Source organism: Grampus griseus, assembly GCF_964374135.1.
Source record: "Grampus griseus genome assembly, chromosome: 5".
Classification (NCBI taxonomy): domain Eukaryota; kingdom Metazoa; phylum Chordata; class Mammalia; order Artiodactyla; family Delphinidae; genus Grampus; species Grampus griseus.
This window is the reverse complement of record NC_138998.1, coordinates 85,551,572-85,567,023: the sequence shown is the minus strand read 5'-3', so window position 1 is coordinate 85,567,023 and position 15,452 is coordinate 85,551,572. Positions and strand designations below refer to the sequence as shown.

Sequence of the window (15,452 nt, the reverse complement as noted above, 5' to 3'; positions counted from 1 at the left end):
AAAGCGCAGGCTCATTAGTGTGGCGCACTGGCTTAGTTGCTCTGCGGCATGTGGGATCTTCCCGGACCAGGGCTCGAACCCATGTCCCCTGCATTGGCAGGCGGATTCTTAACCACTACGCCACCAGGGAAGCCCTAGAGAATTAATTTTAAACTCAAATATTAAGTCTACAGTGATGAATGAGCTAGATATTGTTGAAGGTGGATAGTAGAGGGAGGGAAGGGGATGAAGATTTTAAAAAGGAGATTAAACGAAAACATTTGAAGTGTTTGGAGAATTGATAAATCAAGAAAGGTCTCACTGAGTGCTAGTATGTGCTAGGATCAGCACTGGGATATACAAATAAAGAATTGAATTTGAGAGGAAAATCAGGCATTGTTAACCTAGGTTTCATCTGGATTTATAAATGGGTTCATCAAAGATGATGAAAAACATCACCAGCCAAGTATCTGTGGGATTATGTGTGGGCTGAATTCACCAGGGGTCCCAGCCGCTTCCATCTTTTTATTCGGAGTTGTCTCCTTCTCACAAACTCACTGACCTTCCCTCCTCTGTGTTTTAGGAGAGACAGCGTCTGGAGACCATCCTCAGTCTCTGTGCTGAGTACACAAAGCCTGACAGTCACGTGTCCACTGGCACCACTGTGGCAGATGTACAGAAAATCAATAAGGAACTGGAGAAGCTGCAGCTCTCTGACGAGGAGTCCGTGTTTGAAGAAGCCCTGGTGAGCCCTGACACCAGATACAGGTGCCACCAGAAAAGCTCTCTCCACGATGCAGACCTGGCAGGCTTCGGGAGCCTCAGTCAGAGTAGCGCCAGCTTCCTTTCCCTCAGGAGCTCCAGGAATGATGAACTGATCAGGGACCTCACCAGGACTCCCCCACCGCCCTCCTCTGCCTTTCTGAAAGCTTCCAGCGAGTCCGCTTATCTAAGCATCCTACCAAAGGTAAAGCCGGCCACACACACAGATTAAATTTAGGGCCTGAACCATATGCATCTGCACTGGCCTAGATACTAGAGGTTTTATCCTGGTTGTTTTCCAAACTGTTTTCAGTGAAGCTTCAATTTAAGAGGTAATCAGCTAAGCAAGGTGCAGCAAATTAGAGTGTTTACTATAAAGTAACAAATTTGCACTCTAGAAAATGTAGCAGTACAGAAAAGTATAAAGAAAAACAATTTCTCTTCTCCCTGCCCCCTCCAATTGTACAACTGAGAGAGAAAAACACAAAGTGTCTTACACGCCTTCTCAGTATTTCTGTGCATATATGGCCGTATATTATAAGCATAGACATACATATATACAAGTATAGTGTTCTGTACGATTTTTTTTCCCCTCACTGAATGTCTGGAGCATCTTTGCATATTACTATACACAGTTCTGCCTCATTCTTTGGTTGACTAGTATTTTATTGTTTGGAAATCCTATTTAAATGGTTTCCAGTATTTTATCAACAAAATATATATGCAACAAATATTCTGGAAAATATATATTAGCACAATTGTGCAAATGTGTCTGTAGGGTCGCTTACTAAAAGTGGAATTGGTAGGTCAAAGAGTTTGTATATTATTCATTTTAATCAATATTCCCAAATTATACTCTCAAAAGACTGTGTATTTCCAGGTGACACTGAGTAAGAGTTTATCCGTGCACCTTGTTATTCATACACTTGCCAAAGTTATGTATTATCAAAAATTTTTAATATGCTAAGTTAATGATGTTTTAATTTTCTTGCCTTTAATTATGCATAAAATTGGACATCTTTTCATATTTTTAGTTGTTCATTTGTATTTTGAGACACTCATGTTCTTCACCCATTTTTTTGTCTTAAGGACACCTTTATTATTATTTATTTAACTTTTTAAAGTTAAAGTATTGTTGATTTCCAATATTATATTAGTTTCAGGTGTACAACATAGTGATTCAATATTTTTATAGATTGTACTCCATTTAAAGTTGTTATAAAATATTGGCAATATTCCCTGCATTGGACAATCTATCCTTATTTATTTTATACATAGTTGTTTGTACCTCTTTTTTTTTTTTTTTTCCCAGAACACAAATTTATTTGGCATTCGGATGAAGTGGTTCTCACAGCATCTTAAGAATTAGTGCCAACCCAACCAAAATAAACCCAAACTTAGTGAAAGGAAAACATAAACAGGCCTTGAGACAATGGCCTATAGACACCCACCCACACCAAGCAGGTCAGCAGCTCTCACAGGAGCACGAGACTCTCAGCCAGGGCTGGTCGGGATTCGTCTGACCACGGAGCACAACCAGATCTCATGATGGCTGGCCTAGGCAGAAGGCCGACCCCACCTCTCCCCTTGCTCCCCCACCCCCACCCCCAGTGGAGCTCAGCCCCTGGGGCACTAGCTCCTGGGGACACTGCGGGCAGCAGGCAAGGCCTGAAACAGTGCTGCACGTGGGCTGAGCAACCCCGGAGCCCTGGCCTGTCCGGAAGCAGGCCCCCCTCTGTGGCCTCCACAGCCTGCTTCGGGCCACCCCCTTAGTGACTCCCACATGCCCAACTGGCCCAGCAGTCCTTCGGTTCCCAAGGAAGTCCCCAGTCCCTGCCCCGTACACACGGGTCTGAGGCCTGGGCCAGAGACTTGGGGGCTGGGAGGGACCCTGAGCTGTTGGGGCCAGGCCCCTCTGGGGCTCCGCGGGGGAGCCCACTCCAAAGCAGGAGTGCTCAGGACCTCACCTAGCACCAAGGCCTGTGACAGCTGCTCAGTGCCCAGAACACAGTGGAGGCAGGACACGCTTTCTGCTTTGTCTTCAGCAGCCAGTGCAGCCACTCTCCAGTCCCAGTCCTTGGCAGGGGGAGTGCAGGCCTGCTCAGCACGCAGCCTGCCCGCGTGGGGCTGCCTGCAGCACTCTGGCTCCTGTGGGCCGAGCCCCTGTCTGTGGGCAACTTGAGAAGCTCATGCTGCCCAGGGAAGAACAAAACGGTCCCCAGCAGGAGACTGTGAGAACGTGTCCAGAAATAGACTGTGCCAGCGAGGGCTGTCACCTCAGAGCACCCACTTCAAGTCATCCCCCGCTCACTGCTGGTCTGGGAGGGCGCGAGGGGCCAGGGAAGGGCTCCCTGATCTCAGCTGAGGGCCACGCCTTGGGGCCGCCCAGCACGCCATGGCTGGCTCTGGAAAGGGGGGCCCCAGGCCTGTTTGTACCTCTTAATCCCCTACCCCTATCTTACCTCTCTTCCATCCCTTTCCCCGTTGGTAACCACTAGCTTGTTCTCTCTATCTGTAAGTCTGTTTCTGTTTTGTTACATTTGTTTGGTATTTTTATTTTAGGTTCCACATGTAAGTGCTAATATACAGCATTTGTCTTTCTCTGGCTTACTTATTTCACTAAGCATGATATCCTCCAGGTCCATCTATGTTGTTGCAGATGGGAAAATTTCTTTCTTTTTTATGACCAAGTAATATTTCATTGCCTATGTATACCACATCCTCTTTATCCATTCATTTGTTGATGGACACTTAGGTTGCTTCCATATCTTGACTATTGTAAATAATGCTGCTATGAACATTGGGGTGCATATATCTTTTCAAATTACTGTTTTTTGTTTTCTTCAGATATATGCCCAGGATTGGAGTTGCTGGATCATATGGTAGTTCTGTTTTTAGCTTTTTTTGGGAACCTCCGTACTGTTTTCCATAGTGACTCTACCAGTTTACATTCCCACCAACAGTGTATTAGGGTTCTCTTTGCTCCACATTCTTCCCAATACTTATTTATGGACTTTTTGTTGTTTTCTGACAGGTGTGAGGTGATATCTCACTGTGGTTATGATTTGCATTTTTCTGATGACTAGGAATGTTGAGCATCTTTTCATGTGCCTGTTTGCCATCTGTATGTCTTTTTTGAAAAAATGTCTATTGAGGTCTTCTGCCCATTTTTTAATTGAGTTGTTTTTCTGATATTGACTTATATGAGCTGTATATTTTGAATATTAACTCCTTATTGGTCATATCATTGCAAATATGTTCTCGCATTCAGTAGGTTGTCTTTTCATTTTGTTGATGGTTTCCTTTGCTATGCAAAAGCTTTTAAGTTTAATTAGGTCCCATTTTGGGGGTGGTGGGGGAATCCAATTAAATTTTGGTGGAAACTTCAGGGTTTTGTGTATATGGTCATGTCATCTGCAAATAGTGACAGTTTAACTTATTCTCTTCCAATTTGGATGCCTTTTTATTTCTTTTTCTTGTCTGCTTGCTGTGGCTAGGGCTTCTAATATTATGTTAAATAGATGTTCTGAGAGTGGGCATCCTTGTCTTGTTCCTGATTGTAGAGGAAAATCTTTCAACTTCTCACGATTGAGTATGTTAGCTGTGTGTTTGTCATAAATGGCCTTTATTATGTTGAGATTTGTTCCCTCTGTATTGACTTTGATGAGAGTTTATCATGAATACATGTTGAATTTTGTCAAATTCTTTTTCTGTGTCTATTGAGGTGATCATGTGATTTTTATCCTTTGTTTTGTTAATGTGGTGTATCACATTGCTTGATTTTCAGACATTGAACCATCTTCGCATCCCTGGAATAAATCCTACTTGATTATGGGGTGTACTTATTGCCATTTTCTTACTTATTTACTGGTTGTTATTGTAGTTCTGCTTTTTTCTCTTTTTTTAGTTTGTTCCCTTGTGGTCTGATGATTTTCTTTAGTGATATGCTTGTGTTCTTTTCTCTTTAGTTTTTGTGTATCTATTGTAGGCTTTTGATTTGTGGTTACCATGGGGTTCATGTATTGACCTATAGCTCTGTCTACTTGTTTTAAACTGATAATCACAAGTTCAAACACATTCTAAAAGATCTACATTTTTACTCCCTTTCCCCATGTTTTGTGTTTTTGATGCCATATTTTACATCTTCATGCATATCCCTTAACTGTTTATTGTAGTTACAGTTGATTTTACAATCTTTGTCTTTCAGTCTTCATGCTCACTTATTTAAGTGACTGATCCACAGCCTTTACTGTATATTTGCCTTTACCTGTGGGATTTTTCCTTTCTTATAAATTCTCACTTCTTGTTGTAGCCTTTTCTTTTCCACTTAAAGAGACCTTTTTCTTTTAGGGTCACTTTAGTATTGATGAACTTTTAGTTTTTGCTTGTCAGAGAAATTCATATTTTCTTCAATTCTGAATGATAACCTTGTTGGATAGAGTATCCTAGGTTGCAGGTTTTTCCTTTTCAAGATTTTGAATATATCATGCTGCTTCCTTCTGGCCTGCAAAGTTCCCACAGAAAAATCAGCTGATAGCCTTATAGGGATTCCCTTGTATGTGACTCTGTTTTTCTTCTGCTGTCTTTAAAATTATCTGTTTATCTCTAGCCTTTGCCATTTTAATTATGATATGTCTCAATGTGGGTCTCTTTATGTTCATTTGTTTGGGACTACCTGTGCTTCCTGTACTAGAAATCTGTTTCCTTCTTCAACTTCAGGAACTTTTCAGCCATAATTTCATCAAATACATTTTCTATCCCTTTCTGTCTCTTTTCAACCTCTGGGACCCCTATAATGTGAATGTTATAACACTTGACGTTGTCCCAGAGGCCCCTTAATCATTTTTTAAAATTTGTTTTTCTTTTTGCTGTTCTGATTGGGTGATTTCATTACTCTCTCTCCCAGATTGCTTATGTGTTCTTCTGTATCACCTAATCTGCTGTTAATTCCTTCTAGTGTATTTTCCATTTCAGTTATTGTATTTTTGAGCTCCGTTTGGTTTTCCTTTCTTTCTTTCTTTCTTTTTATATATTTTCTGGTTCCTTGTTAAAATTCTTCCTGTATTCATCTATTTTTTTTTAACCAAGTTCAGTTAGCATTCTTATTACTAATGCTTTGAACCCTTTATCTGGTAAGTTATTTATCTCTGTTCCATTAGGGTTTTCTTCAGGTTTATTTCCCTGTTCTTTCATTTGAAACAATTTCTTCTGTCTTCCCATTTGTTTAACTTTCTCTTTCTCTATGAAATTAGGTGAAATAGTTACCTATCCTGGTCTTGAAGGAGTATCCTTGCATGGGAGTGTCCCTATGCAGTTTGCATGTGCCCAGTGGCTTTGGTGGGAAAGCTGAATCTGAAGTGAGCATGGGTCACATCTTCTCCTGGGGTGTGCAGGCGGTTATCACCTTGGTGAGAGGTAGGGCTGGAGGTGGAGGGACTAGAGCCAGAGCCAGGGGCAAGCCGGCTTCTCTTATGCTCAGTGGCTGTCACAGCCCTATCTGGGTGTGATCAGAGCTCAAGGTGATGGAACAGAAGCCCTGAGGGTCGGGTCCAAGCTGGTTCATTTCCTCTAAGTGTGCACTCCCCCCCACCCCCTAAAGCACCTCCATCCTAGTAGAGAGCTGCACAGGAGCAAGAGCAGCTGGGTCAAGCACTTGCTGAAGACAGGCGTAGTTGTGGGAAAACAGCCAGAACCCCACACAGTTTTAAATCTGCTTCCTCCCCCTTGTTCCCTAGAGTAGGCAAGCATGTGCACCTGCTCTTCATGAGTAGAGTCTCGGCTTCTTACAACCCTTCTCTAAGTCCCACTGGTCTTCAAACCAGCTAAGGGGACTTGTCTTCCTTGTGTTGGACCCCAGGGCTGGTGTGCCCAAAGGTGGTTCAAACCCCTAACTCTGCAGGGAGGATCTCTGAGCCCATCATATCTCCCTTCTCCTCTGTGTCCTGCTAAATGTGTGGGTCTTGCCTGATTGCTTCTCCTCTCTTCCTACCCGACGCCATGTGGATCTTTACAGCCTTGTTTGTAGAAGGGCCTTTCTTGCAGACTCCTGTTTGTGTCCGGCAAGAATAGCTCCACATTTAGATGTATCCTTTTTTTTTTTATTGGAGTAAAATTACTTCGCAGTGTTGTGTCAGTTTCTGCTGCACAATGAAGCGAATCAGCTACGTGCATACCTACATCCCCTCCCTCTTAGACCTCCCTCCCATCCCTCCATCCCACCCATCTAGGTCATCACAGATCACCAAGCTGAGCTCCCCGCTCTATATAGCAGGTTCCCACTAGCTAGCTATTTTACACATGGTAGTGTATTTATGTCAAACCTAATCTCCCAGTTTGTCCCACCCTCCCCATCCCCTTCTGTGTCCATGTCCATTCTCTACCTCTACGTCTCTATTCCTGCCCTGCAAATAGGTTCATCAGTACCATTTTTCTAGATTCCACATATATGCGTTAATATACGATATTTGTTATTCTCTTTCTGGCTTACTTCACTCTGTATGACAGACTCTAGATCCACCACATCTCTATAAATAACCCAATTTTGTTCCTTTTCATGGCTGAGTAATATTCCTTTGTGTATATGTACCACATTTTCTTTATCCATTCATCTATTGTTGGACATTTAGGTTGTTTCCATGTCCTGACTATTGTAAATAGTGCTGCAATGAACATTGGGGTACATGTATCCTTTTGAATTAGCTTTTTCAGGGTATATGCCCAGTAATGGGATTGCTGGGTCATGTGGTAGTTCTATTTTTAGTTTTTTAAGGAACTTCCGTACTGTTCTCCATAGTGGCTGTTTCAATTTACATTCCCACCAACAGTGCAAAAGGGTACACTTTACTCCATACCCTCTCCAGCATTTATTGTTTGTAGATTTTCTGATGATACCCATTCTAACCAGTGTGAGGTGATACCTCACTGTAGTTTCAATTTGTATTTCTCTGATAATTAGTGATGTTGAGCATCTTTTCATATGCCTCTTGACCATCTGTATATCTTTTTTGGTGAAATGTCTATTTTTTAATTACATTGTTTGTTTTTTTGATATTGAGCTCCATGAGTTGTTTGTATATTTTGGAGATTAATCCTTTGTCCATTGCTTCATTTGCAAATATTTTCTCCCATTCTGAGGGTTGTCTTTTCGTCTTGTTTATGGTTTCCTTTGCTGTGCAAAAGCTTTTAAGTTTCCTTAGGTCCCATTTGTTTATTTTTGTTTTATTTTCATTACTCTAGGAGGTGGGTCAAAAAAGATCCTGCTGTGGTTTATGTCAAAGAGCATTCTTCCTATGTTTTCCGCTAAGAGTTTTATAGTGTCTGGTCTTACATTTAGGTCTTTAATCCATTTGGAGTTTATTTTTGTGTATGGTATTAGGCAGTGTTCTAATTTCATTCTTTTACACGTAGCTGTCCAGTTTTCTGAGCATCACTTATTGAAGAGGCTGTTTTTCTCCATTGTATGTTCTTGCCTCCTTTGTCATAAATTAGGTGACCATATTTGTGTGGCTTTATCTCTGGGCTTTCTATCCTGTACCATTGATCTATATTTCTGTTTTTGTGCTGATACCATACTGTGTTAATTACTGTAGCTTTGTAATATAGTTTGAAGTCAGGGAGCCTGATTCCTCCAGCTGCATTTTTCTTTCTCAAGATTGCTTTGGCTATTCGGGGTCTTTTGTGTTTCCATACAAATTGTAACACTTTTTGTTCTAATTCTGTGAAGAATGCCATTGGTGTTTTGATTGGTATTGCATTGAATATGTAGGTTGCTTTGGGTAGTGTAGTCATTTTCACAATGTTGATTCTTCCAATCCAAGAACATGGTATATATCTCCATCTGTTTATATCATCTTTGATTTCTTTCATCAGAGTTTTATAGTTTTCTGAGTACAATTCTTTTGCCTCCTTAGGTAGGTTTATTCCTAGGTATTTTATGCTTTCTGTTGAGATGGTAAATAGGATTGTTTCCTTAATTTGTCTTTCTGTTTTTTCGTTGTTAGTGTATAGGAATGCCAGAGATTTCTGTGCATTAATTTTGTTTCCTGCAACTTTACCAAATTCATTGATTAGTTCTAGTAGTTTTCTAGTGGCATCTTTATGATTTTCTACGTATAGTATCATGTCATCTGCAAACAATGACAGTTTTACTTCTTTTCCAGTTTGTATTCCTTTTAGTTCTTTTTCTTCTCTGATTGCCATGGCTAAGACTTCCAAAACTATGTTGAATAAGAGTGGCGAGAGTGGCCATCCTTGTCTTGTTCCTGATCTTAATGGAAATGGTTTCAGTTTTTAACCATTGAGAATGATGTTTGCTTTGGGTTTGTCATATATGGCTTTTATTATGTTGAGGTAGGTTCCCTCTATGCCCATTTTCTGGAGAGTTTTTATGATAAAGCGGTGTTGAATTTTGTCAAAAGCTTTTTCTGAATCTATTGAGATGATCATATGGTTTTTATTCCTTAATTTGTTAATATGGTGTTTCACACTGATTGATTTGTGTATATTGAAGAATCCTTGCATTCCTGGGATAAATCCCACTTGATCATGGTGTATGATCCTTTCAATGTGTTGTTGGATTCTGTTTGGTAGTATTTTGTTCAGGATTTTTGCATCTATGTTCATCAGTGATATTGGTCTGTAATTTTCTTTTTGTGTGATACCTTTGTCTAGTTTTGGTACGAGTGATGGTGGCCTCATAAAACGAATTTGGGAGTGTTCCTCCCTCAGCAATTTTTTGGAAGAGTTTGAGAAGGATAGGTGTTAGCTCTTCTCTAAATGTGTGATGGAATTTGCCTGTGAAGCTATCTGGTCCTGGACTTTTGTTTGTTGGGAGATTTTTAGTTACAGTTGCAATTTCATTACTTGTGATAGGTCTGTTTATATTTTCTAATTCTTCCAGGTTCTGTCTTCGAAAATTGTACCTTTCCAAGAGTTTGACCTTTTCTTTGTGGTTGTCCATTTTATTGGCATAGAGTTGTTTGTAGTAGTCTCTTGTAATCCTTTGTATTTCTGCAGTGTCAGTTGTGATTTCTCCCTTTTCATTTCTAATTTTATTGATTTGAGTCCTCTCCCTTTTTTTCTTGATGTGTCTGGCTAAAGGTTTATCAATTTTGTTTATCTTCTCAAAGAACCAACTTTTAGTTTTATTGATCTTTGCTTTTGTTTTCTTTGTTTCTATTTCATTTATTTCTGTTTTGATCTTTATGATTTCTTGCCTTCTACTGACTTTGGGTTTTCTTTGTTCTTCTTTCTCTAGTTGCTTTAGGTGTAAGGTTAGATTGTTTATTTGAGATTTTTCTTGCTTCTTAAGGTGAGATTGAATGGCTATAAACTTCCCTCTTAGAACTGCTTTTGCTGCGTCACATAGGTTTTGGGTCATCATGTTTTTGTTGTCATTTGTTTCTATGTATTTTTTAATGTCTTCTTTGATTTCTTCAGTGATCTCTTGGTTATTTAGTAGCACACTGTTAGCCTCCATGTATTTGTGTTTTTTACAGTTTTTTTCCTGTAATTGATTTCCAATCTCATAGCATTGTGGTCAGAAAAGATGCTTGATATGATTTCAATTTTCTTAAATTTTCCGAGGCTTGATTTGTGACCCAAGATGTGATCTATCCTTGAGTATGTTCCATGTGCATTTGAGAAGAAAGTGTATTCTGTTGTTTTTGGATGGAGTGTCCTATAAATATCGATTAAATCTATCTGGTCTATTGTGTCTTTAAAGCTTGTATTTCCTTATTCATTTTCTGTTTGGATGATCTGTCCATTGGTGTAAGTGAGGTATTAAAGTCCCCTACTATTATTGTGTTACTGTCGATTTCTCCTTTTATGGCTGTTAGTATTTGCCTTATGTATTGAGGTGCTCCTATGTTGGGTACATAAATATATATAATTGTTATGTCTTCTTCTTGGATAGATCCCTTGATCATTAAGTAGTGTCCTTCTTTGTCTCTTGTAATAGTATTTATTTTAAAGTCTACTTTGTCTGATATGAGAATTGCTACTCCAGCTTTCTTTTGATTTCCATTTTCATGGAATATCTTTTACCATCCCCTCACTTTCAGTCTATAAGTGTCCCTAGGTCTGAAGTGGGTCTCTTGTAGACAGCATATATATGGGTCTTGTTTTTGTATCCATTCATCCAGTCTGTGTCTTTTGTTTGGAGCATTTAATCCATTTACATTCAAGGTTATTATCGAGAGTATGTTCCTATTACCATTTTCTTAATTGTTTTGGGTTTATTTTTGTGGGTCTTTTTCTTCTCTTGTGTTTCCTGCCTAGAGAAGTTCCTTTAGCATTTGGTGTAAAGCTGATTTTGTGGTGCTGAATTCTCTTAGCTTTTGCTTGTCTGAAAAGCTTTTGATTTCTCCATTGAATCTGAATGAGATCTTTGCTGGGTAGAGTCATTTGTAGGTTTTTCTCTTTCATCACTTAAAGTATATCCTGCCACTTCCTTCTGGCCTGCAGAGTTTCTGCTGAAAAATCAGCTGATAATCTCATGAGGATTCCTTTATATGTTATTTTTTGCTTTTCCCTTGATGCTTTTCATATTTTTTCTTTGAGTTTAATTTTTTTTTGTTTGATTAATATGTGTCTTGATGTATTTCTCCTAGGGTTTATCCTATATGGGACTCTCTGTGGTTCCTAGACTTGATTGACTATTTCCTTTCCCATGTTAGGGAAGTTTTCCACTGTAATCTCTTCAAATATTTTCTCAGACCCTTTCTTTTTCTCTTCTTCTTCTGGGACCCTATAATTCGAATGTTGGCGCATTTAGTGTTGTCCCAGAGGTCTCTGAGATTGTCTTAAATTCTTTTCATTCTTCCTTATTCTGTTCCTTGGCAGTTATTTCCACCATTCTGTCTTCCAGCTCACTTATTCGTTTTTCTGCCTCAGTTATTCTGTTATTGATTCCTTCTAGTGTATTTTTCATTTCAGTTATTGTATTGTTCATCACTCTTTGTTTGCTCTTTATTTCTTCTAGATCTTTGTGAAACATTTCTTATATTTTCTCAATCCATGCCTCCATTCTATTTCTGAGATTCTGGATCATCTTTACTATCATTACTCTGAATTCTTTTTCAGATAGGTTGCCTATTTTCTCTTCATTTATTTGGTCTTTTAGGTTTTTACTTTGCTCCTTCATCTGTGACATATTTTTTTTGTCGTCTCATTTTTTTTTTTTTTTTGAGGGATAGGATTGTGTTCCTGTCTTACTGGTTGTTTGGCCTGAGGCTTCCAGCACTGAGTTTGTAGGCTGTTAGGTAGAACTGGGACTTGGTGCCAAGATGAGGACCTCTGGGAGACCTCACTCAGATGAATATACCCTGGGGTCTGAGGTTCTCTGTTAGTCCAGTGGTTTGTACTTGGTGCTCCCACTGCTGGAGCTCTGGCCCTACCCCCAGCTCATGAACCAAGATCCCACAAACTGTGTGGGGCAGGAAGAAAAAAAGAACAAGGAAAAAAAGGAGGAGAACAATAACAAAGAATAAAAAGTAAAATAAGATTAGAAAAGTAACAAATATGTTAGGAAGAATGAAAAAATAAAAATATAGATGAAAAAACAAACTGAATGTAAAACAGAGCACAATAGTAAAAAAGAGGAGAAAAAAAAAAAGCCGGAAAAGGCCTTAGCTGTGGGGGTCGAGGTTTAGGCAGTGGGCGGGGCATATGCTTAAGACCCACAGGGCCCAAAAAGGCCCTGGGGAGGGGTGGGGCTTAGGCTCAGCAGGAGGGGCCCAGGAGTGCCTCTGGCCTTGGAGGTTGTAAGACCAGGTCCAGGACCACAGCAGGCTCACTGGGCCCGAGTAGGCAGGGGTAACACTAGGCACATTCCCCCCTCATCCTCCGATCCCGGAGGGCCCCTCCCATTGGCCTCTCTTCTTCTCCCTCTCCCTCCTATGCTCCTAGGAGTCACACGGCAGGAGGGGGCCCCAGAAGGCAGGGGACCAGACCTGGAACCCCAACTGGCTTCCTGAGGCTGAGGGGGTGGGGGAAATGCTCTCCGTGCCTCCCCTGATCCTCCTGATCCCAGAGGGCCCCTCCCCGACTGCCTCTCCTCCTCCCTCCCTCCTAGGGCCCACAAGGCTGGAGGGGGCCTCAGAGAATAGAGGACCAGGACTGGGAGGCCAACAGGCTTCCTGAGGCTGAGAGGGTGGGGGAAATGCCTTGTGTGCCTCCCCTGGTCCTCTGATCCCTGAGGCCCCCTCCCATCCACCTCTCCTCTTCTCCCCCCACTTCCCTCCTACCCCACTAGGACCAACGCAGCCCGGAGGGGGCCTCAGAAGGTGGAGGACCTGGCCCGAGAGCCCCGCAGGCTTCCTGGGGCCCGACTGGGCTGGGGAAACGCTAGGTGTGCTCCCCCTGGTCCTCCAAGCCCCTGAGGGTCCCTCCAGGAGTGGGAACCTGTCCCCGCTCCCAGCCACCCCTCAGGGGCACCGGTCATGTCCAGCCTCCACTTCTCCTCCCCCCTCACTCCCCCCATGTCCTACCCAGTTGCTCAGGTGTTCCTCCCATCACCTTGGGCATTGAGGTCCTCCACCAGCAACTGGCAGGCGCCTTAGTTGTGGGGAGATGCGAACTCCACGTCTTCCCACTAGAAGTATTCTTGATGTGCTCGTCAGGGAGGTGAGCTCGGCGTCCTCCTGCTCTGCCATCTTGATCTTCCTTGTCTTCCTCTTCACCCATTTTTAAAAAATGTTTTGTCTTGTTTTTATTCAGTAGTAGGAGCTATTTGTGGTAAGGAAATTAGTCTTTTATCATGATTTGTCTTCCCCTTGGCTTTATTAATGATTTTTTTCAATGTATAGGACATTTATATGTAGTCATAATCATTACTTAGTTTTCCAGTTGTTTGCTGATCTAAAAGTGTCTTCCAAATTTGAGGATCTCTTAAAAGGAGTTCAGGGAAGATCTTTTGGTGCTATATTTTTCACACAGGTTAAGAAAGTTTTTTTCTATGAAATAAAAAGAAATTATTCCCCTACTCGTTTTCTAGAAAGGACTTAAGAGATCTTATAATAAAAGACATCAATTTTATTAGAATAAAGTCTGAACACCAAAAATAGTAAATAAGAGAAAAAGCAGGTACCATAGTCACAAGAATTTATTTATTGAAAGATAAATTAGATTTATTAATTTATTTAAGTAACCCTGACCATTAAATTTCTTGGCAGTCATGCCTGAAGAGCCAAAAATTTAAAAAGGTACATTAATTAGATTTTTGTTATAAGAGGACACATACTGATTCTTTAAGAGAAAGATGTTATCATACTAAATTCTGCAGGTAGTTTATCACAGGGCGTATTATTCAGGGAGATTTGTGTCTTTGGTTTTATTTTTGTTTGTTTGGCTGCAACAGGACTTTCTGACTGAATGTTCCTAGTCAGAAATCCTTATCTACCTATGGAGTTCTCCCATTGTATTCATCAGGACTCTGGACTGTTCAATTCTTCTTTCTTCTAATGACCAGGTTTACCTTACTTATTCTCCAGGGAGAGTAATTCTGATAGGACATCTGTCCCTCTTGCCAGAAAGTTGCAACTGTTAGAAACTAGGATCTGGGGTAGAAATCAAAAGTTGTTGGTTTCAGGCAAAGTAAATAACCCATCATTTGAACATTTGAGCTGTTGTCATCAGCTATTGGGCTTCCTGCACTGCCTTTTTGTGTTAAATTCTTTCCCTTTCTTCCTTCACAGAGATCTACCAGATTTTTGCTGAAGTGGTGAGCTGTGTGCTCTAAGATCTAACTTTTGGGAAATAGGTTTCCTCCTGAAGAGGGCTTTGACAAGAAAGCTGTTGGGTGTAAATGAGCGGATCATGACAGATGTTTTTCATTGCTCCAGTATGCTTTTGTGAAATAGGAGGCCTTTGAAGCTTGGAGCAGCTCCCCTGTGGCATGCAATAGAAGACTGTGCCTCCTTTAGACACAGGGAACATCAAGGGCACCTCTGGGTACCACACGGCAGCTTAGACAGAGTGCAGCTGAGAGGCAATGGGTTTTTCATTTATTACTCTTTGAAGACAGACGTATGTTACCTCGAGACAGAAGACGGAAGAATCTTAAAAAAGAAAAAGAAGTCCTGATTATTTGTTTTAGATGCTCTTCCTCTTTGAGTAATCTGCTCACTGGATTAGTTACTTAACAAAGTACAGTGTTCGTAGGATTAATGGAGAAGAGAGAAATGTGAAAAGCACTCTAAGCTGGTTTAATGAAACAAAGATGTTAATGATATTTAGGAAGCCTGAGATTTACCATTCTAGACTTTGCTTTACCTAAGACTTAAAGATGTAGATGACCTTGGAAATACGCTCATTTTAATTGGCTTTTGTGAACCTGTCTACCACCACTTGAGCTGAAAGCCTAGAATAGCTCACTCTTCTCTTTTTTTTTTCCCTTGCAGTTTTACTGAGATATAATTGACATACAGCAGTGTATAAATTTAAGGGGTACAACCTAATGACTTGACTTACATATTTTGCAAAATGATTACTGCAATGAATTTAATTAACATCCATCACCTCATGTATTTGCCAAAAAATGTTTTTTTCCCTTGTGATGAAAACTTTTCCACTCTTCTCTTCTTGAGTAATCATTCTGTCTGCAGTGGAAAACCCTCACACTCGTAAACTTCTCTGGTCGCAAGAGGTTTCTAAGAAGAAATCTGCAAAGAATAAGAAAAAAGGTTGATGCAAACTGTCTTGTCCCTACT

The 15,452-nt window shown here is 40.7% G+C and overlaps 1 protein-coding gene across 6 annotated transcripts in view; it reads left to right on the top strand.

Moving 5' to 3' along the window:
• The window catches only part of PHLDB2 (pleckstrin homology like domain family B member 2), a 129,081-nt gene that overhangs the window by 56,996 nt on the left and 56,633 nt on the right, over positions 1-15,452 (top strand). For all 6 annotated transcript variants that reach the window (XM_082654338.1, XM_082654340.1, XM_082654339.1 and 3 more), the window contains one exon: positions 563-946. In XM_082654338.1, the coding sequence (XP_082510464.1) occupies positions 563-946 (384 nt within the window). The remainder of the gene's footprint in view (positions 1-562; positions 947-15,452) is intronic.